A 23,927-nucleotide genomic window follows, 5' to 3' on the forward strand; every position below is an offset into this window, starting at 1 on the left:
TTAAAGGTATGTGTTTAGTAGTTGATTGAAAATTGGGTTGATGACCTCCGAGATAGCTGTCAGAATTGAAGGAGGATGCAGGTCTTAGGAGGAATCTGACTTACACATGAGAACGGCACGTTCTGACTCTTCCAAAGGGATCTGGGAGAACTCGAGCAAGCTACTGGCCCTGGTCTTACTGATACTCTATAGTCAGTATAACAGTGCTAGACTCCAAATTAAAAACAATGTAAGACTCTTGGCTGCAAAAAAAAACAAGCATTTGCAATGCAATAGGTCTCGCATTGACACCAGTTTGAGCTACTGATATTGTAATTGACAATGCCTTTTATTTTGTTTTTAATTTTTAAAACCTAAATAAATGGCATTGTCATTCATAATGCCAATAGCTTGAACTCTCGTAATGCCTTTTATCATAAATGCATTGCAATATGTCTCGTATTTATGAGAGTTTAAGCTATTGGCATTATGAATAAAAATGCCATTTATTTATGTTTTAAAGATGAACACAAAAATAAAAGGCAGGGTTCTTATTTCCAACACGTGCCATGAAGCAGTTGTGCGGTTCGACTACTTTCATATGTAACTGTTCGAAAATCAAATCAGTTGTGGTCTATTTCATATTCCCTCGCTAGGCTGAGAGGATTTAAGTTTGCAAACGAGGCGAGCTTAAACCAAGTGCAGGAAAAATCCCTCGGAGCAAGGCTCCGAAAAGCCGTATTTGAGGAAGGAAACCATTTGCATGTGTGCGAGTGTGGAGACTCCAGGGTTCGTCTCCAGCCAGGGGGAGGGGAGGGGTTCTGAGGAATGCAGGGAATCAGGTCGGATTAAAAGGGGGGGGGGGGGGGGGGAGATTTGTACTAGTTTGCTGGATATGCTTAGCCAGACACGGGTGGAATGTTAAGAATTAAAAGTAAAACAGGCCCCATCCAGTTGGAAACGTTAGTTTTAATTGCATTTTTTCACCACGGTACGGTGCGGTTTATTATCTTTAGTCTTTGAAACATCAGCGATCAAAACTCTCAAACAGGAGGAGATACAAAGAGACAGGTTAACAAGAGGGGGCGATGCGTGAGTGATTCCGTGCAGCCTCCCAGATTAACACGGGCTCTCACACTTGTGTGCACCCAAGGCTCATTGAAGAAGGCACTTCATCTGACACGGGGACACATCCACGCTCACTACTAATGGTGCAAGGTGCACTAGACTCAAAACTGCACTGATGCCACACCAGCGACAGATTGTGTGCCATAGTTACCTCAATCCTGCACGCGCAGAGCTGCAATGCCATATGTGACACTTCCCGTCCGTCTTCGCGACAGAGCGATGCATTAAGGAGCCATTTAACCATCACATGGCAACAGTGAAACTTCACGTTACAGAGTAAAGGGTGGCTTTGGTTACAAACTCTGTCACACGCCACCAGAACCCACAGTAAAATGACAAGTCATCGATATTGTGCTAGTCGAGGTTATAAATATAGGTGCCCTTCCCTTTCTCTGACGCTATGGCCTCTCGTGTCTGCTCTGAACCTCTCAGCTCTCCTACTGAAGCTGTCTTCTGCAGTAGTTTCCTACACCTGTCTCTGGGTAAAGAGACAGCGCCGGGGCAAGGACGTCACGAGCCATGACTCCAGCAGACAACAAGACAAGCCCGGCGGATCAAGGCGCGCGCGCGCTTGGGGGTGTGTGCGTCTGCGCAAGCGCATCTCAGAAGCGCGTCCACAGACCCCGATAGCTGCGCGTGCCCCGGTCTGTCTCCATTGGGAGCAAACACGGCAACAATAGTAGTCTCGTTGGCGGCAGCGCTTCGCGCTGCAACGCCAGCGAGACCTAAAAATCAGCTGACTTAGTGCACAAATCTAAGGTAGATTAAACAATCTGCGCACAGGTCGCAGGGTGAAGAAAATTCCTGACAATTTTGAAAAATTCACGTCCCCGATAGCACCTTTGGATATTTTATCCTCAAAGTATCCATCTGGTTTCTCATCATCATCAACTTCCACATGGAGCCCCTTGGGGCTCTACTCACTTATATAACGCTAGTTGAAAGATTCCTCCACTCCAAAAATCCAAAACTTTAGATACTGTCTGCACCTCATTGAAACCTGGATGTAAAGGACCTACCTGAAGCTCACCTCCAACAAGATAGAATTCCTGTTATTTGCTAAGAACAACAAGCAACAACTTGCTCAGCCTTGGTTTAATGACATGAACTTTGATGGCTTTGAACCCCAACTTTCACCCAATACCAAGTCACTGGACACAAACCTCAAGCCGAAAGAGCACATCGTCAAAATAACAGATAGCATAGTGCCACCTGTCTCTAGTTAAGAAAGAGACACAGTTCCTCACAGGAGGCAACTTCAGAATTGCTGTTCAAGCCCTTATACTCTCGCAGCTGGATGGTGACAAAGTCCTGTTCCCTAACCTTCCGGACTGCATATTTGTCCCCCAAAGGGCATCCTATATGGCGCAGCACATATCATCCATGGCCTGAAGAAAAATGACAACATAACCCACATCCTGATGGAACTCAACTGGCTCCCCTTGACAACCCACATGGTCTTCAAAGATTATCTGCATCATTTACAAAACCATCATGCTACGCATCTCCTCCTACGTAGCTGACAAGCTAATCATCCGAAAATGACTCCCAGCACATCCACAATGAGGACATCTTCCGACTAGAGACTACTAAGTGCAAAACAGAAAAAACAAGGCGTCAGGGCTATTCCATCTATGCACTCAGGATCTGGAATAACATCTATGTATCCTTTTGGGATTGCCCCAACCCTGCTCCAGTTTAGGAAAGTTAAGTTAAAGTTTATAGATTTAAAAGGTAAGGTTATCCAGGAGCTGTCCATGGGCAGATTAGGTGATTTGCCCAGAATCACAAGATGTGCCGATGCAGAGACTCGAACCGGATCCCCAGCTCCCGTGTCGGCAGCTCTGCCTGCTGCGCCTCATCCTCTCCAGGAAAGAACTAGACACGCCTCTTTAAAGAACAACACATCATAATGCAGTCAGAGTCTTCCACTGTCCGAGATCCCAGCTACCTCTTCAATCATTTGATGGCTTCATACTTGCCTTTGACCCTGTACAGCGCTCTGCTGCCTAGTGGCTAGATTTCTGCTATGCAAATATCACATACTTAATGCATGCCATAACGAGTTATTATCCGGTTTTGTCAAAGCTGCTATCATTGAATTTAACTAATGCAACATCCCTACTCTGCACAGCTGGCACAACGTAAATGCTACATTGTACTCTTGGTTGCACAAAGCATGCCACTTGACACACTGTTACTAATCCAGAACACAAAAATATTAAGATACAGTTTACAAAAACACACTGTGCCACAGGTAAAGACCTTCTTCGCTCTAAAGCAGTCTCCGCAGGGGCAAAATAATAAATGACTAACAGCAAATGCAGCAGACCATAATATACACACAGTCCAGCTTGGACACGACTCTGTGCACACTGTAAACTGACAGACGGTTAATGATTATCTGTCCAGAAGCAGGCAGTAACTTCATACCTGCAGCTGCTCCAGCAGGTCAAGGTTCTGTTTGCGCAAGCTACTGTTTGCCTTTTCTAGTTTATCGATCCTCTGATTGTCACTCAGCGGAGAGGCGTCTATCAGTTCGTCCTGCAGCACATAGTACTCCACTTCATAGGCCTGCAGCTGCTTGGAAATGTCCATCTCGAACACCTGCTCGATAAATAAATATCAATATATTAGGAACCATGGACAGGAAGGTGGTCACCCTAGTATACTCTAGGCTGCTTCCAATGTGACATGGTAGCGCGGCAGCATTCAGAGGGGGGGGGGGGGGGGGGGGAGGGAAGGGAATACAAAAAAAGAAACTGTAAAAAAAAAAAAATAGATTACCACTTACCTAACGCTGGGTCCTCCGTCTTGCTCCTCTCCTGATCATCGACTGGTGCACACTACGCAGGCTCAATCCAGACACTGCTCTCATGCAGGGGATGCTATTGCCCAGCATGCGAGAAGCGCTGGGATTGGTCTGAGCGGCCTGGTTTGCCACTCAGACAGGGCCTGGGAGCCTGTGTGTGTGTTCTCCACCCAGCAGCTGTGCAACACCGCTTGGGTTGGAGAAATGCTAAGTACGCATGTCGGATTGGCCTTCCTAAGACGGCTAGCCAAACCGACATGCACACTTAGCAGTGCCCATCACTCTTCCTCCCTGAAGCCCAGGATGGCCTGGACCTGCCCTGTGACTCGACTATCCAGCAGAGGCAACAGTGAAAAATAATTTCTTATCATTTTAGTTTTCACTGTTGTCTCTAGCAGAAGCAGCGGGGCGACGCTCCTCCACTATAGTAGAGGAGCTGCCCCTGCTCTAAAGTAACTAACTCATTATGATTTTAAAGAGCATCTCGCAGCTGGGGATGGCAATTGTATACATCTTGGAAACAATGATAATCATGGAATGTAGAGAGTACACACAAGGCATTTAAATAGCAGTATCACAGTAAATACATTTTTGTATCCAACAGTCGTGGCATAATGCAAAATGATGAGGACCCCTGTGAGATATGAAGATGGCGGCCAAAGTCTCCCATAGCTCACAGCGCAGTACAACGCAATATAATTTATAAGTCTTAGGGTGAATGGGGGTGTGGGGCTTTAAGTGTGGAGGGCCCCTGCATTATGCTCCTGTCCAAAAGCAAACATGCAGCAATCAAGAAACAGAACGTTAAACACAAGAATCCTATATTTTTTTTAAATGTATTCTTCATCACAAAATACAGCATAATGTTTGTGTCTTACTGCAATCTGGTTTACATTCAGGCAAAAATCTTACTGTACGTAGATCTCCACTATACATTGTTACCTACAGTTTCTGAACATTATGGATCTCAGTTCTGTTCCAGTGATTCTGCAGGTAGGAGGTCCCAAAAGCATGTTCATTATATTATTATTTAACACAACCTCCTGTAGTCGTTTTACACTGAAAGAGTCAGAGTTAGAGGCTGGAGTTCCTACCAGTCGGTCTAATGGTGGCATTAAACTCTCCGACTAACACTAAGCAACCATGGGCCAAACTTTCTATTTTGTGGAGCAAGTTTGAAAAAAAATAGTTTCCTATCATCTTTTGGCCCATAGATGGATATGATAGTGACAGATTCTCCAGTCTACCTCTGATCCCTGGAATCCAACTCAGCTGGTCTTCAGTCAGGCTCTGGCTTAAATGGTAGGTTCTTTATCAACAAAATGCTTACTTGCCACTTTGTTTTGTTAACAACATCTGAGTGGACTTGTGTCAGGTGCTACTAGGATATAAGACGATGGGAGTCCTGGCGTAGTAAGTGTGTCTTCTGCAATAAGGCAACCCTGAGATTTTTATCATGGAGCCATTCTAGTATTGCAGAGCGTTTGACTGGTGTGTTCAAACCTTGGGCATTGGGGGAAACCAGCTGGGGGTCCACTGTCATCGAGGAGAGAGATGGTGCTTGCTTCAATCATGATATCACTACCCCAACCCTCCCACTCTCTAATCAAGAAGGATTGTTTCTGGGCTTCTGCCCTAAGAACATACAACACTGGTTTGTAACAATCATCAGTAAGCAATTGTCCCTCCAAACATACCTCCCCAATCCTCGTTTTAGGTTTTTACATCTACACAGTAAACTGCTAGAAGTATGAAACCAACCACAAAAAAGCGTCATCAGGAAAACCAAATCACATCTCCTCCATGGATGAGTCTTAGTACGAGTCTGTAGTAGTGTCTGGGAGGAGGGGCCCCTTTATCCCAGATACCTCTGGGGCAATAAAAGTTTGGTGTCCATCTAACGAGATAGGGTCCTGGATGGCGGCACTTAGGATATAGTCTCCTCAGGCATCTCTAGGAGGCCAGACATCGCTGGTATCACCCAAATAGCATTACCTTCCCTTCACCAACTGTTAGTCATCATTGGAGGTGGCTGCTTGTGCCTGCTTCTCCGCCCTTTGTCTCACTTTCGATTTTTCTCTACATAATTTTGCTGTTGGTGGTCTTCCCCATCCCTGTGCAGGAACGTTGTCAACTGGTTGCAGTTTCGGTCTCTGGCAGGTGCCACTGTGTCAGTAAGGTGCTTCATCTGGGTCATGGGTGGTGTATGCTTTTCCAGTGAAGGTGAACATTAGTTTAACAGGTTATCTCCTGCTGTAGGCTTTCAACGTTTGCCAATGGCTGGCTTTTGCACCAATAAATACTTTGCTCCAGGATATATCACCCATGACTCATCAAGCGCAAATTTATTGAGTCCTTCCAAATTTGTATTGGGTTAATTGCTCCCGCCATTGCGCTCTTTTCAAGTTGTGCGCATACTGTTTGTGTGGCAAGGTCTGTTTAGTCCGATATAAAGAAAAAACTCAGCTCAACCTCCATACTGGCATCTTCAGAGTGGATATGATGTGCCTTAACATGTGGCTTGAGTCAGGGACTGGGACATCGAGTTTGACGCCCTGAATCCTGATACTGTTCTACTTAGACTGATTTTCGATATCCTCTAACTTTCCAGCGAAGAAGCCAAATTAAGAATCTAGTGCTGTCGCAACTTCTGTTAGGACATCTTGTTCGTGGGCCGGCTCTGCTGCGATTGTTTGGGCCTGGTTGAGTCTGCTTTCGACTTTCTGCAGATTCGGGTCAGGTTCAGAGATAGTTTTAGCCAAATCTTGGCATAAGAAGGAAAGTTCAGTCTTGATCCCACATATCAGCAGAGGAATGTCATTCTGTGTTGCTGGAGCTTCGCCGTCTTGGGGTCCAATGCGCCTGAGGTATCAGAGCATGCCGCCACCTTCTGACACAGCCTTTGGATCTCGTTTCTGGTCAGTCAGCATTTCCCGCACCGAAGGGATTCTTGGTTTTATTGCCTTTTTGGGATGCCATGGCTGGTGACACAGTGGTGTGTTTTGTCCCCCATGGCACTTATAGCTCCTAGAAAGGGCTGTATTAGTGCCCCAGGGGGTGCTGTGCTCTAGGAAAAAAAAATTCAGTTGGGTAGGGAGGGCAGGGACATGTCAGATGTGACTGTCTGCTGACTGTCGTAGTCCCAACAGGCTTAGCCAAGTGTGGTGGCTAAGCTTGTTGGCCTTGCTCCATATAACAAGCTCCTAGGCCACTCCCCAGCAACTCCTGAGGCAGTGACAGAAGGGGTGTCAGTCATCCTAAAGAGGTAGAGGGTAGAAGATGCAGGGGTGCCAACACCAGGGGCCGCAGCAGTCTTTCCTGATTCTCTATGACCCTTAATGGTGGTGGTATTTGGTGATCATTGGGTGGGGTGGTTACTCCAGTCCCCCCCACCCTCACTCCGAGATAGCCAGAGAATTCCTTGAGGGTCACCCTCTCTCCCCAGCTCCCCACAATTCTAGCAAGGGAGAGCAGATATGTCCCCCTGCCGAGCACTCACAGAGACCACTGCTCTGGCCCCGGCATCCAGTGCTTGAAATGGAAAAATAGAAGTGCAGGTACTCTGTAGCAGAGTACCTCCTTGTTTCTGAGAAGTGCCGGTACTCTCCAATTAAAAGTATAGCATTTCTCTTGAGAAGTGCCGGTACTCTCCCTCCCAAAATAAAAAAGTGCCGGTACTCCGTACCGGACAGTACCGGCCCATTTAAAGCACTGCTGGCATCATAATAGTTGGTGTGGTCTTTATGCGGGGCGGTCTGTATTCCTCAGAGGCATCTGGAAGATCATTAGCATGGCTCCAGGGATGATCGCCACCTCAATGATGTCCTAGCGCTGCTGCCTTAGCAACGAATCTCGAAACAATGCCTTGGCTCCACCGGATGCCATCTTGGATCCCAGTTGCACAGCCTACCTCCAATGCCGCTCCGTTGCTACAGCTTGCGCAGATTGCGGTTGCAGCATAAAAAAAACAAACAAACAAAAAAACAGCCATCCACTGCCTCTTCGATTGCAGGTATTAGATGTTCTGCTCCTCCGTCTGCCCCCAGTGGCCAAGTTGCGTGCCCAGCCTGGAGCCTAGACAGATGCATCTTGTCGACTCCATGCACGACAGTAAGCAGCCCTGGAATATGAGTAACTCTGCCAGAGGTATGCTGTAGGCTTGGTAAATATAATCACAAAAGCTGAAGTAAGTGGAAGCCCTGTCAGAAAGGTACAGCTTGCTAAGGTATGCCAACCGGAAGTGAGGGTGCCAACAAAGGAAGAACCCTGACATGATGTGCAAGGATTCAGAAAGGACAATTAGTAACTGACCTCAGTCTTGGAGCTCATATTGAAGAAGATTGTGAAAACATTTTGAAACTTTTTCGTAACTTCTCCAAAACGGAGGTAAATGTCGTATTTCTTATCCGCTCTGGTCTCAGTGAAATGCTTTATGGCTGTCCGCCTGCTCTTTAATTAACCATCTCAGCGCCCTCCAGCAAGCTTGTTAAGGGGTTAGGATAGAAAAACCTTTTTCTAGTTGCGCTATATTTTTACTCCAATATCTGATTTTGTTCATTTTTCATTAATATCTTTTTGTACCAGCCCTTTTAATTCCTTGATCTTTTTATAACTGAAATGAACATTTAACTTAATTTCTGATCTCTATATTTTTTTAAGTTGTTTGTTGCACACCACTTCAGAAAATCTCTCCATGGATTGTCTTGCCTCTCTGGCCTAGCTACCAAAAGTGAGCAAAGAAATTCTCACCGAAACCTGCTCATTTCGGGGTACTTGAGTGTCGTAAAAAAACAATATGAGAGTTTTGACAATAACACATCAATGCAAAATAAAATGGATCATTGTACGGCTACCTGAAATATTGACAAATAGTAAATATGTCCTGTTGCCAGCCAGTCATGGTCACACACCCCAGGCAACACAACTTAACATGTGGAGCAGGAAAAATGAGCAGATGTCTTGTGAACCTCTCCCAAACCTATCTGGAAAAGAGCCAGGTTAGGAACAAACCTGCTGGAGAAATGGTGTATTTCCCTGGCTTTCTCTCACTGTTGTCCCAGAGGCAGCACACGAAGAAGACACTTGGACTAGTATTTTTAACAGAGTATTAGTAAAAGATACACTATGGGAAACAAATGCAGAATAGCGGTTACAGTGACAAAAGAGCATAATGAAAACACTATGAAAAGAGATCGCATAGTACGTTTCCCCTTCCTATTGAGTATATGCTAGTAAGAATGAACACCTAAACATTCTGCCATTGTGAGAGGTGGAATACATCCTTGTATACCTGCTCGCTAAGGGTGGGCGGCCGCCCACTGCTTGCAAGGCCAGATTGCGTCAGAAGGAGCCCGGATAGAATGGCAACCACAGTTGGCTGCTGCTGATTCTTACAAACCAGTGTTGCAAGGTCCCAGGGCAGGAATCCAGAAACAATCCTTCTTGGAGACACAAACTCACTGGATGCAAGCATGCGCCCCTCTCTGTCGCAGAGAGCTCATCCTGTTCTATTTGTATCGTTTCGCAAAAATAAAAATGAGGTGGTGTTCTTGTGTTTGCTGATGCAGTAAGCAAAGAATCTTTACAGTTTTACATATCAGTATACATACAAGACACTATGCCTAAGCTAAACTCTATACTATACATGGCTACTTGAATTAAATGCACACTATCATAATATGTGAACCCAAAGCAATGCATCATTATATAAATATCTGCATAATGGACTACAAGCAGTCAGCAGGAGCAATGGACTGTCAGGGGGCTGCGGGTGAATAATGGGCACCATTACATACAATGTGTAACACACGCAATAGATCAGCCTGAGATAATGTTTACAACTAGAGGCAGAAGTGCATCTCTTGGAGGATACTGAGGTGGATTAAGAAGATAGGGGCACAGAGGTTTTTAGATAGGAGAAGATGTCTGTGGAGACAATGTGCTTGTGATTCTAACACTAGTAGTTGCAACATCATCATGAAAAACAACGGTTCTGCAATAGTTTTCTTCCACTAATCTTTGGAGCTGGTCATGTGGACTCCCTTGAAAAGAGTTGTTTAAGTGGTTACATTACTAGAGCCAAGTCCACCAATGTCCTGCCAGCACACAATTAACATTGAAGGGTATTCAATATTCCGTATGCAACAAGGTGCACACTGATCCGGCTGGAGTTCAATATTTCAATGATGGACATCGAATGTAAAAAAAGACATCATTAAATTGTACTACCGGGTGACCAAGGCGGGTCCTGATACAATTAGGCAAGCACTAAAAGCGGTTTTCCAGGACAAAAACAGCCACTGGGCGAGGTATCTCTCGAAGGCAAACGAGTCACTGGGCTTGCCCCCATACACCATAACTGACACATCCTTAACAATGGCCAGCCTGAAAAGTTTGCTAAAGAAACCGGGCAAGCGCATCTCAAAGTTACAGGACCTCGAACGAATCAGACATATCCCTGGCGCAGAGGGCCTCTCTCCAACTCACATGAAATCACAGCTAGTTAATCATATCTGAAAGCAGGGCTGGGAAGGCAAGCCCTACAGAACATACTGAGATCCAGGCTCTTAACACTGCTAATACGGGATTACCGGGCCCACTGGAAACTTACACTGCCAGGAAACAAGGGATGCTGCCTGTGTCAATATCACACAGAAGCAGTCGAGCAGATCATCTGTTGCTGCCCAGTTCTGCTGGGACAGAGGCGATTATATTTAAGAATAACGCTTGTGCAAAATGGCGTGAGAACATACAAAGAGGCCCCAACGCTCATTTACACCATCACGGCACTGATGGCCCTTGCACGAATTGGCAAGTTATACGTGGAAGCAGCAAGGATCTTAAGAACAACCCAAGTAACGGAGACAAAAGACCGCAACACACAAGCCGCTGATCGTCAATTGCCGCAGCAACAGCTTCGGGAGGAGCATTCCATATGAGCCAGCCCCAAACAATTTCACTCTTGCACCTCGCACTTTGATCTCCTAGGTGCACATTGGTATGCATGAAGGCTGCCCCAATCTAGGGGCTCGCACGCGGTTCTGCTCCCTATCTATCTCTGGCGTAATCACCTGGTGGGGCCATTTGCACAACCATGCACCATACAGACCCATGTGCTTACATAGCGTGTATCGTCGGTTCTAACACCAGACTAATATTGAACTGGGAGGAGTATCACTTTTTATTTGCGTCATATGTTGTATTAATTTTGACACGCCCATGTATAACTCAATTCTACGCACACTTGCATGGTACAACTCTTCAAGCTCACGTACTCCCCGGCTTTGGCCTTGCCCAGTGTCACCTTACTATGCACTCACTACATAAATCACTTGTTGCTTCCACACCTCTGGACGGTAGCACCATCCGGCACTGTCAACCTTGCTCGGTGATAAACTTCGCGACACTTCACACTTTTATACGGCGTCACTTTACATTGTCTTTTTATATTTTTATACTTGGTGCATTTTTATGCTATTGCTTTTGTAAAAGATTTTAGTTAATCATACAATAAAGACACCCATGTGCTCACTGCGTGGGGAGGAGAAGCAAGAAACAGTTAACGTTTAAATTCTTCACAGTGACTCCAGCCTTCCCTGCGCAGGACATTCTCAATGTCCAGTTACTCCGGACCTCATGAAATATCTTCCACACAGCAGATCTATTAAACTGTATAACTGGAGTGAAATGCCAGGAATACACAAAGTGAGAGATGACAGTACCAAAGGCTGAAGAAAGATCAAGAAAGAAAGGCAGAAATTATAGTTGATGAGCTGGGTTTAGGTGAGGAAATTAGTGACGGAAAAAAGCAATTTTGGTTGTGTGCTTTTTCACGTCAATAGTGTGTTTATTTGAGCGGGCGAAAATGCCTGATGAAGGGACAGATTAAAGGAGTAGAATAAGAAAACAAGTACATGCAAATAGTGAGTAGGAATGAAGGAAGTGTCCCAGACGGTGTAAGGAAAGGGAATGGAGCATAGTAAGAGAAAAATAGTTAAGAAAGGAGACCTGTGGGGGTTGGAGTTTGAAAAGTGGAGAGCTGACAGGAGAAAGGGTCATCAGAGTGAGGCAAGAAAGGTTGACTGAGAGGAAAAATTAGGTGTTAGGAATGGGAGAAATAGTTACCTATGGGTTTGAGGTGGAGATGTTAAGACGCTAAGGAGTGTAGAGTTGTAGAAGTATGAAGAAGAGAGAGCAGTAAGGTCACTAGATGAACAGGATTCCTAAGAACTACATTTGAATAATGTTTTGGGCAAAGGAAAGGAGATGTGTCAGCCAGGCAAGGGAAGGTTGCACATGTTAGTAGAGGGGTACGGAACGAAAATAATCTAGAATAGAAACAAGGCGAGGGAAGAACAGGATAGAAGAGGAGAACATAGGTCATGAGGAAAAAATCATACAAGTGGGGGAGAGAAGATGTAGTAAGGTGGTGAGGGCGAAGAAAAAAAAACACAGTGGTCTGCGCCTGAGATAAGGAGGGAAAGTATAAAAGACAATGACAGATTAAAAGAAGTTCTTTAGATATTAATATGGATTATTTATCGCAACAACCATGGAAGTTTACTTTTCTTGTCTGATTTCAAATGTTTATATGGGGAAAATATAGATACTGGCATACCATTGGTAAGGACATCTCCCCCTACCTTACACTAGTTTTCGTACACTACCCTTCTGTATTTCCTACAGTACGATGCAGTTTCAGTGCCTTGTGGCAACAACATCTTCCAAAGTCCCTGTTAGCTCTGCACTCAGAATCCAAAACAGTCTTCAAAGACAATAAATACATTCCTACTCTCCCTGTGAAAACAGGTTGTAAATCCAACAGAGCACTGGAGAGCACATGGCTGGATTGCGACACAGCGGGAAGGAAACTGGTCACACATCCCTTTTATTGAGTTCCTGGTAAAACAGCTGATCCATCACACTTCAACCTCTGCATGCTCTTTTTTCCAAGAAAGCCTTTTACAATTAGTGATGTTAGTTTGAACTACTTAAAGTTACCTCCCGCTCAGGAGATGCAATTACAATCAAACTGTCTCTCCCTGAGAAAAGTATGAAAGCTCCAAACACTGATATATAATGCAAAGAAAACTGACGAAACTGAGAATAGATGATATGTCCTGAACATGCCCTTCCAAAATACTTTAAGATAGTGTCTCGTATGGACCTTCCTTTACATTAATATGGTTGTATTAAAAAAAGATATTACCTGATTGATGGTCTTTTCCATTTGTACCAAGCCCAGGTTGGGCAAAGTGCTTTTAATGAACTCAACTATGGGCTCCAAGTTCTCATGTTGAAGAATCAAAGGTTTGTGGCTTCCCATCAAGCTTAGGGAAACTTTAAATATCACCTCTGAGCCTTGAAGAAATATGATATCTAGCGGAAAAGACAAAGAAATCACCTTTTGGTAAATGGTAACAAAAGTTCACCCGACATAATTATGGGCTTTATATCGATGCAATATCACATATCAATACAATCCTATACAAGTAAAGCACTATGCTAAAACTATTCTCTCTGCACTTGAAAAAGATGTTGTTCAGGCAGTCAAATTAAGTTACATTTTGTACAGACCTAAAAGGCAGTGCTAACATTTGGAAAACTGAGGCACCTGCCTTAGGCAGTGGGTGAAGGAGTATGAAGCTGTAAAAAACGAAAGAACAGAGCAGAAACAATGTCAGCAAGCAGGAAATATCAGCTGTACAAGACTACCACGATAGCGAAGAAAGCACTCCTCTTCCTCATGGACATCATATACATCAAGCAAGATGTCACCATAGTCACACCACATTCAAAAGACTCATTCAAAGAACGGTCTCCGTTTTGTATGCGGGAATGTCATAACTAAGGGCAGTTACCTACTACCATTCCACCAGCATACATGCAACCAACAAAAGCCAAGTCATCTTTAAAGCCTTACACTTCCAAAGCAGCCACTTAATGGGACAATTTAAAGCCCATCAATCATTTCTTCGAAACAATAGATGAAAACAGGCAGCACATAACCAGCACCAAACAAGCAGCCAATGTTCCACCCATCTGACCTTACTGCTTGGGGCTACCTCGGTTTTCTTCACTCTCTCAAAACTTAATAACATGCTAGTCTCCCTCAAAGCAATCACATACTAATATGTATCAATGCCAGCCTTGTTCAAACCCTAACTAGGAATGTAGTTCTCAATATAATCAATGCTTCCCTTACACCACATTGCACTCATAACTACATCAAATATCCCTCTTCTGTGAAAGAAGAAAGGAATTCTTGACACTCATGATGGAACCAATTACACCTGCCCTCCCTCTGAATGACTATCAAGAAAGCAAAGACCATTTAATCACCAGATCAATGACCACTCCCTCCTTCATGACTACTAATCAGGATTCAGGGAGGAATGTAGCATCGGGTAATTCCCTTATAAAAGCACAATGCCTGGCTGCCACAATATCTATAAGCTAATCAGGATATCCTTTATGACTCCCAAGATGCCAGCTGGGCTTGCCCAGATGTCCACTATGTTAACAAGCAATCCCGTTTGCTCTAAATTATGTTATGCACGTCCAGATGCCTACTCTGCCAAAGCAGATGCTTGCTGTGCCTGCCAGTGTAAATATAAATCTGCCAAGGATCTTTATTATTCTATCCAGAATCCCTGTTTCCGATTCATGCAAACCAATTCCTATCTGCAAAGCAAACTCAGGCAAGTAATGGAATGGGGGAATTGCACCTCCCCCTTTCCAACAGTAGAAACTTTCCAATGTATTGCTTCTTTTAGAAACAGTGGAAGTGATACATTAGAACACCACACCACAAAAAGGACCTAGCTCCCAACTGAGACTGAAGTAAAAGAACAGAGATATACACCGGCATTGCTCTCGCTCTGCATGTAGATCAAACTTCCCTTATCGGTATTTTTCCAAGACCCAACAGCTTCTAATACAGTGCCATAATCACCATTAGCCAGTACTGAGGCAGTGATGGTGGTGGACATGGTGGATGTGGTTGATCAACCACATAGTAGTGGTTGCGGCTCCTCCAAATATGGGAACAATGGACATGTTTGATTGTTCGCAGCTCACTCCTCCATCACTCACATCCAAAAGAATGGTTAAGGCTCTCCCGGGCCAGGTTTCCGGATGGTGGTCGCCTTAATCATCAAAGTATATCCAACTTCCTCAGACCCACCCATAAATCGGACATTAAACACGGTCATTCAAAGGAAAGACAAAGAGCCCATGATTGTTGGTAGTAGTAAAAGGCACCGAACCAGGATAAGGTCAAAGTAAAGCTAAGCCGGTGTTATGGTGGGGAAGATTAGTCTCAGAAGGCAACAGTTAAAAGAACCTACATCAGGAAAATAGATTAAGCAAACTATGCTGTTTCAGTTCCAGCTGCGGGCTGTGGTCTAGCAATGCCGGTTGGTGGGCTATAACTCATAGGTAATGTGATGTCTTGTGCAGTGAAAGAGAAAATGCATCAACTGCTTTATGTTTTTGAGCAGATGCTGAAAAACCAATAGCAAGGAGGATTCAGATTCTGTAACTGTCTACAAGTCAAAAACATTTGAGGCATTTCTGGGATTGCCATGGAATGCCCCAATGGGGCAGACATGCCTACAATCTACCGCGCCAGTGAGCAGGACACAAAGGGCATGTCCAGATCAATACCATGTATAATGGAAGTTTATGTACCAATTGTGGAAGAATGTACATTTCTAGTAGTAGAAGGTCAGGAAGATGCATGTTGCAACATTGTTAGAAAGGGTCTCACAACATTCTAAGAAATATGAAAGTAAGCCTCACATCCTAGTCACTCTGAAGTGCCTAGGAAGCCTGAGTCAAAGTTAAGGCAGTTGCGGCCGGCATTAATCACGGGTGGTGGGGTCTCGCGCAGGGAGGGGGGTGGGTGTAAATCTAATAATTAAAACAAAATAAAACGTACCTGTACGCCGGCCAGGTCCCGTCTTTTCTTTCCAGCTACAGCTTCTGCTCTCCTCTCCTGCCTCCGGCAGGAACAGGAAGCAGGCAGCATCCCTCCCCTCAGTCAATCACAAAGCTGCAATGGCCGTGTTGTGATTGGTGGGGACACCGCCCAGCCAAAAGCCTACGGGAAGGCCATTTTCTCCATATAGGCTGCATTGCAGCCTGCATGGATAAAGGGCAGAGAGCGCATGACTGGTTTGGGCGGCCCCAGAGGGCTGACCTAACCAGTCACACTCACTCAAGAGTGGGCACAACACTCCTCCCCTGCCCATCCCTACTCGTAGAGCAGCCCCGCCTGCCCGCAACCAAACACTTCTGATTTCTCGCAGTGCGAGAAGCAGAAACATAAAATTGTAGTTTTGCCATTTTATGTTTCTGCTTCTCGCACTGCCAGAAACCAGTGGGGCGATGCTCCTCCGCCCTAGTGGAGGAGCCACCCCTGCTAACTACGAGGAGAAAGCAGCAGTCTGAGAATCAGGTTACCAGAACTACTAATTATAGCACTGTCCTGAGACCCACACACAGACTATTACTTTACCACCTACTACTACCAATCATGACCATCAGTGAAACTGAATTAAACAAGAAGTTAATTTGCTGTTGAAGATTCCTTAGAGGATATACAACCTTTCTTCAGGACTATTTCCTGCTTCTCTTCTGGTACACAACTTGCACCTGGCTCTGCCAGAGTAGAACTGTTCATTATTAATTTTAGAATATGCTAATGAACTTTATTTTAAGTTTACTGTACTATGTTTTACTTGTAAATGCAACAATCCAAACTATAAATATCTATATCCACAGATTAAAAGATAATTAATTAGCTACGCTATCCCAGATAAAGAACTTGCTGCTAGTTCACTGTAAGCCCGGCATTTGATTTGCATTATGACAGGGGCTAAAGCTCCAAAATTAGAATTCAGCACATGGTTTTACGTTGCCAAAGCACTACATTGATTTACCACTACATCGTAATCACCACACTGAGGAAAATTATGTTGTCGAGATAAGTTAGTATACTACTACCTTCAACTCACTGCATAACCCCTACAAATACCCTGACTTGTTTGTCATTTTTTATGGTGGTCAATTTCTTACAAAAGCTGCAATTGTAAGCTTTTTTAATGTATGGTATTTGTTTTTAATATTTGTATCCGCTCTACTTCTATTTTATAAGTAGATGTGACCGATTTGATCAATTATCCGTATCCTAGCCCTAAATCTAACCTTAAAACTGTTTGTATTAATACAATTTACCCTATAACCTGTCCTCACATATTAGCTATTGGGCTTTAAATAATATATTTTATGCTATATTGTTAACCTACTTCGAATTCTCACCCTAACCCTAAATATTTTACTTAAACTGATTTTAAACTGTATGATTACAAGCCTAACTCTTATACTAACACTGACCATTTATTAACTCAAACATTTTTATATAAATACCTTAAAGTTTGCTCTTATATGATTTAAAAAAGAAAATTAAAAATACATTTTAAGTTGAATATGCATTAAGAATAATAACTGCAATATGTTACAAACTCATTAATCTGGGGAAACCATGCAAACCTGCATTTCTACATATCTTGTATTTAAATGAGTAACCCTAATGCGTATCAATAAATATTATGAATTAGAAGGTTTCAATAAATACCATACCTTGAAGAAAACTTTCACCGCCTCCCATGATTTTTTAAATGAATCTAAATATGCTACCTTTCGTAATGTTTTACCTTAATTGTAGTTGCATGGGCTACAATTTACCTTTTTAATGTACCTAAAGCGATGTAGTAACAAAATATGTAAAATGGTGTATCAATAACATTTACACAGTCGTAATATTATGTTGGTGTCTTTTTCTGTATTCTTCATCACCTAAAGTAGACTATTTACCGCCTAACTGCATTTTGAAGTGCAAAGTCTGCAAAAGTCTGCAAAGTGATAGTATGAAGCCTGGGTGGAAAATGCACGTTTATCCTAACTCTGAGGTGTCCACACTGGCTTCTTGAAGAGGAAAGAACAGGTGAAGAAGTAGATTTGCACATCTATTTACAAAAGACGTAGGAGTAACAAAAGGAACACTGACATACGAAGCCGAGCAATGCACTTGTGTAATCAGCTTAAGCTGCAAGGGACAAGTTTGACAACAATGGCTTCAATACAAGCACTTCACTGAAAACACTGCACGACACTGGCTTCTAGAAGTCCTTGTTATCCCTTCTGTTGATGCTACAATATAGGTGTTCTCAAGAATCGATACTCAAATGCCTTAGGGTATAAAAGTGTTTGTGATCATCACTTTTAAAGAGTATAAGAGTGCACGACTTGATACACAAAAGAACAAAATATGGGGTGGATTACTTGAGCCCCGGATAATTCCATTTTTGGATCGGAATTATAAATTGTGCTTAACTTATTTTACATGCTAATTAGCTGTGATAAAATTCCCACCGGCAGGAATCTTTCCTGGTATTATTCCAGGAGAAAAATACCCCGAAATATAGAAGGACGTGCGGATTTTGATGCAGAAAGAAACAAAGTTTGTGTTATGCCCAATGTTTAGGACAAAACTCGCAACAGGTGTAACTAATCGCATTTAGATTACATTATATTGGGTCAGGAAGATATTGTAAACTCTTCCATAGCAATTGTAATCCGGGCCTCTGTCCTAACCCATCACCTATTCAGCATATAAAATTACAGATGCTTAACACTGAATTAGGGAGATGTTTTGCAAGTGACTTCAAATAGACAATAAGAGCAAAGCTCGATTTGAGTTTTATATCACTCAGAAACAGAGGAGAAAAACATCCCTGTAATTCACTTTTAAATCATCTATAATGTTATGCTATGTCTGGCCCCTAAAATCCTCTGCCCGGTTTTAAACTGCTTCAGAGGGTCAGAAGAGTAATGGGGAGCCATACATAAGATGGCCTCTCCTTCCTAACTTATATGTGAAAAAACGCACCTTCCCTGCCACAATTTACCAACCCCCACCAGGTTCCCGTCTTCCTTCCCAGTCCTGCAACTTTCAGTCGGGGCTGCGCTGATAGGTTCTCATAGAGCCCCGTCAGCCCGGCCCGGAAGGCCTTTATGATGTAGCAACAGTGGGTAATTCGTTTTGTTATAAACGGTTCCTATGCCAATAGCAGTGAATTTCCAGACTTAGATTCTGGTGTAAACGCTAGAAGCTTCCAATGGTACCCCATGCATAACAAATTGATTCAGTCAACTCTGTCTCTGTTTTCAGCAGTACACAGAACACACAGGTCTGGAACTGACATGTAATGTAAAGGGTGCCCTTGGCAATTGTGAAAATATAGAAAAAGAGGACTACATCCGAACCAGACGAAAGTGAATTGCTTGCAATGGCCAAGTCAAAGACAGCCTTGAAGAACGTTTACATTATTAAAGACCAGTGCTTTAAATGGGCAGTTCCTATCAGGTATCAGTACCTGCACTCCTTTAATTGGGAAGGGATAGTTACCCTACCTTCCATTACTACAGGAGTCCTTCTCATACATGCCAGGGACCAGCCAGAAGCTGCATACCTTATGACAGTGAAAGCCTACTCCCTCGTTAGGATGTATATTTGCTGATTCGCCATGCAGGCATTATAACAGATGTGAAATTGCTTAGTTTTACCATTATGTATGTCAAACCATTATGTATGTTAATCCAAGAGGAGTAGAGTTGTGTACTGCTGAGCAACCCTACCCAACACAATTCTTGATCTATTCATCTCTTATACAAAGCCATTTGGAAATTGGTTGCATGAAGTGAACAACATGTGCTATTATGACCACACTTTCAACTTTTCAGCTTCACAGTTTGAAAAGGGTCATCACAAAACAGTGGATTACTCATGGATTTTAGGTCTCATCTGAGACAGCACATGCACAGTCGCTTGCAAACCTTTCTGTTTACTTACAAAGGATTTAGAGCCCGCCCATTGCTTACCACTGATCGACTTAAATGTAAATCTTATTTGCTGGCTCTTGTTTGGTCAGCAAGTGCTGGTTTCACTTTAGTTTTGTGTGGCTCCCCTGTCCTTGAAGCATGGGACCAAGTACAATATGTTTGGGGGGGGGGGGTGGGGGGGGGGAGTGTCCTTTCGCTGCTTCTGCCTTGGCCTTTTTAAGGTTACGCCTAGGTAGAGCACATGCGCTGCATAGGAGACCTTTAGCCGTGGTTCTACTTTTTCCAAGCACACACTCGTGCTTGTGGTGGCATACACCTTGCAGGAGCGCGCAGGGGCGCGCCTCAAGCCCGAGTGCAGAGCTTGGAAATAAGCAGACTGCTCTCCCAAGCGCGCGCACCTCTCTCCTCACCCACACGTTCCGGAATTTCATTGATGTCCTTATCGCTTCCCACACCCCTCCCCTTTCAGCGATGGCCGCCCAATATGTCATGAAGTGTTGGAGCTGCTACACGACAGAATCAAAGCTTGTTTATCATGCGGCCTTGTTTTGCTTTCTTCGGAGTGTTCCTTGTCTTCTGCTCCTCGTACACTTCACCTGAATCTCTCTGTGCATGTCTGCAGCTTGGAGCTCACTTTTAATGGAGGTGGACAGATGAGGCCCTCCGCTGTGTGAAAGAATGAATGGGGCCGGGTGACTTCCTCCCAGCAGCGTCTGAGTGCCTGCAAGTGTCTACTGCACTGGCCAGCCGCCAGCTCAGCTGATCACAATTGCAATGCATTAATCAGAACCACAGTGGGTGTTACCTGTACTGTTGATGTACAAAGTCCTGGTCTACGTTTCCTGTATTTTACTAGTGCGCATTTTCCCTACATTTGGAAATGCACAGAGAAATGTAGCGAGACCCAGAAAACACGTGATCAATTTTCAAAAAACTTCTTAAATCTGCGGGTAGCTTATATAAGTGGAAAATCTGTAAAAATCTGCTGTGCGTAATTTGATTGTCCGCAGTGATTCCTCTCAAACAGGAGACAGCAAGAGTCACAGGATAATGGGAAATATGTTGGTGTGTCCCTTGCCAGCTTACAGCGTGCGAAGGATGGTCCAGTCCCTCGGTGGGGTACCTGGTGCTTAAGAGGCCAATGCTGCTTTTTACTCCATCGATTTGTCTTCACGGAGACAATAACAGAGGTGGCACAGACTTCCTAAAGGGACCAATAGTGCACCGGGAAGTCTGTACAATGGGATACCATTCATCTGTGTGCACTTGAAGAAGCATGCCCAATAATAAAGTCGCTTGCCTCAGTAATTAATGTTATTCCCCAAGATGATTGCTTCCAGGAGTAAAGGAATTAGTCTCTGTGTTTCAGCCCGCTACACTTACATAGTCAAATTTAAATTACTTTGTTTCATTGCTGTATTTCGACTCATGACGTGCCATTCTAGATATTAAAGTGATTAAGCATTTAGACTTCCAGGTATTTGGGCGACTATAGAGCATGTACAAATTTCTAGAAATCCTGCGTTCTGATGTGCTTTATGGATTGATGCACAGTAATGGTACTCGCCGGACAGGACATTTAACAGGCTAGCCCCAGCTATAGAGGAACCAAAGGCATATTCAGTAGCACCCAGCAAATTTACAGGCACGGTTCGGGATAGTGTGCCACCCTCCTTGGTTTCAGAGTTTATGCCCTTCAGGGGTGAGGCTTGCCTTCAGGCCCAGCCTGAACGCGTGATGGGGAAGTGCTCAAACAGTACAATGATGAAAGTGTGCCACTGTGGCTTTAATCAATCATTGCCTTTTACTTCCTTTTTACCTTTCTCTGTACAGCCTTTTCCCCCCGGAAAAAAATTAGAAAGTATAAATTTCACGCAGCAAATACATTTCTGCCCCCCCCCCCCCCCATCACCTTTAATAAACAACTTATTTTGTTCTTTATACACTAGAATTCACCACGCGCAATGTCAGAATTTGTATTCACCAATGATCCAAAAGACAGGAAATAGCTCTGCTAAACCGGTATGTTTTATTTTTATTTTATTTGTTTTTGCCTCCGGATTCCAAACTACCAATCCCCGTTTTCATTTACTAGATGAACTACATGTTTTGTCGTGAATTAGCGCTTCGTGCCGCAAATCAATTTGTTCGATCATTATGTGCGTTTTGTTAGCCCATTTTTATGGCTGATTAATAAAAGCTAAGGGGCTATTTCATCATTAACCTTAAATGGTGCCCATTAGTAATATTAGAATATGTGTATTCTAAGGCATGGTTGTACTTTGTCGAAACATACATTTTCTTTTCTAATATTATTTTGGGATAATGCATTTGAATGTGTATCAGGAGTGAAAATCTAGATAAATGCCCGCATGAACCCAATGCCTTAATTAATGATGTACATTGTGGACAGACTTCGGGTACATTTTGCACATTGTTGAAAGCTTTCACAAACTGGCTGAGAGTGGAATCTGGAGTGATGCACCTTATGCATTTAGCTGCTAAAAAAAACCAAGCGTTGACATAGCCAATAGGTCTCGCTTTTGGGACCTTATAAGTATTTAGTTATGCAGCACAATATCCTTGGTGCAACAACATCAACTGTTACATGGCTAAACACTTATAAGGTCCCAAAGGCGAGACCTATTGGCTATGCCAATGCTTGTTTTTTCTTCTACTAGCAGCGCTTTGCAAGAGTGTATGTAATGTAACATGGGTTTGTAGGGTGGTGTTTGTCACCCATGAGGGTATTTAGGGTATGTGTTTTGAAGTTGTCTTGTACCTGGTTTGCTCTGCGCTATTGATTTCGTCAACTCATTTCCCATGTTCTTTCCTTAGGTCTCGCGAGCCAAAGGCTCGAAGAGACATTTTATATGTGGGCTCCAAAAAGTGCTACCAGGCCAGCCTAGAGGTACAGTGCATGTGCGCGGGCGCGCGCGCCGCGCTTACTTTCACTTTCGCGGCCGCACGGCCGCTTTGATCGCGTATTCTTTTCAATTCATGAGCCCCCCCCCCCCTTCCTGTTCAGCGATAATTGACACCTCCAAGATGCAGTGACGTGCTCGAGCGCCCTGCTGCGGCTTAGCCATGCGTTCATCCCGGCCAGCCCTGTACCACACTCCGTGCTTACTTGCACGTCTCTCGTGTTTTTCCCCACGGTTTTCACTAGTATTTAACCTGCTCCTCTGCCATCCGCCACTTCGTATCACCAGACAGAGCAGAAGGCTGCAGTTATCGTGTTCCTCGGGTACGTCTAACATACGCTCTACATCTACCGAAGCCTTTACCAGCCTTTCGATCTTAGCTTATTGCTGGCCTTAGTATTGCATGCTTGGCTGCTTTTTATTATTTTTATTACTTACGCCCTTTTCGGCCCTCGTTTGTACTGAGTTTAGTGCTTCCCGCCCATACGGTAATTCTACCGGCATCAAACCTGGCCCGGTTAGCGCCTGTACTTTTTGTTTCTTTTTTCTTAAAATAAACTTTCTCCCGTAACTTGTACATGCAGTGTCGTGCTTATCATACGAGGCGCACCATGCCTCATGAGCTGACCTAAGACTTTCTTTCATCCCACAGGCCGGGAGGCTTTACATCACTTGGGCCACCAGCGCGCCACCCTATACCGCGCACGGATCCATTATCCTTGTAAAAGCACGATCTGTGCTTTCTAAATGCGCCTTATTTTTGATAATCACATTGCACTACTGTGCGCCGCCTACCCCTCGTATTATATCTTACGATGTTTAATCAAATCACGGGGCTTTGCCCTTTTATTTTGTACTGATTATGATCGGTTTGAACGTACGGGGACATCGTTCACTGCACCCTTTCACGTGCAATCTCTGCTTTCCTGAATGCGCCCAATCATTGTTTTTCGCATCCCACTGTTGTGCACTGCCCCCCACCCCCCTTGTTAGGTCTCGCTATTGTCAGAGGTCAGCCATTTATGAAGGGCCGTATAACTTCCTCAAGCTGCACCCACATAAGTTATTGTAAACGCCCTCTTTAATGATCAGTGAGAAGAAAAACCACACCTAACGCCAATCCCTTCAGGACACAAATACACCCAGACTACTGTCAACCCAAGCGAGTGAAATAAGAA

At 44.0% G+C, this 23,927-nt stretch overlaps 1 protein-coding gene across 9 annotated transcripts in view; it reads right to left on the reverse strand.

Annotated features, from left to right (window-relative positions):
• Window positions 1-23,927, reverse strand: part of TBC1D1 (TBC1 domain family member 1) — a 933,361-nt gene that overhangs the window by 22,453 nt on the left and 886,981 nt on the right. For all 9 annotated transcript variants that reach the window (XM_085642280.1, XM_085642279.1, XM_085642278.1 and 6 more), the window contains 2 exons: window positions 13,128-13,297; window positions 3,541-3,714 (listed from right to left, as the gene is read on the reverse strand). In XM_085642280.1, coding sequence (XP_085498406.1) covers window positions 3,541-3,714; window positions 13,128-13,297 — 344 coding nt within the window. The remainder of the gene's footprint in view (window positions 1-3,540; window positions 3,715-13,127; window positions 13,298-23,927) is intronic.

This window comes from Triturus cristatus, chromosome 2_2, assembly GCF_964204655.1.
Source record: "Triturus cristatus chromosome 2_2, aTriCri1.1, whole genome shotgun sequence".
Taxonomy (NCBI): Eukaryota; Metazoa; Chordata; class Amphibia; order Caudata; family Salamandridae; genus Triturus; species Triturus cristatus.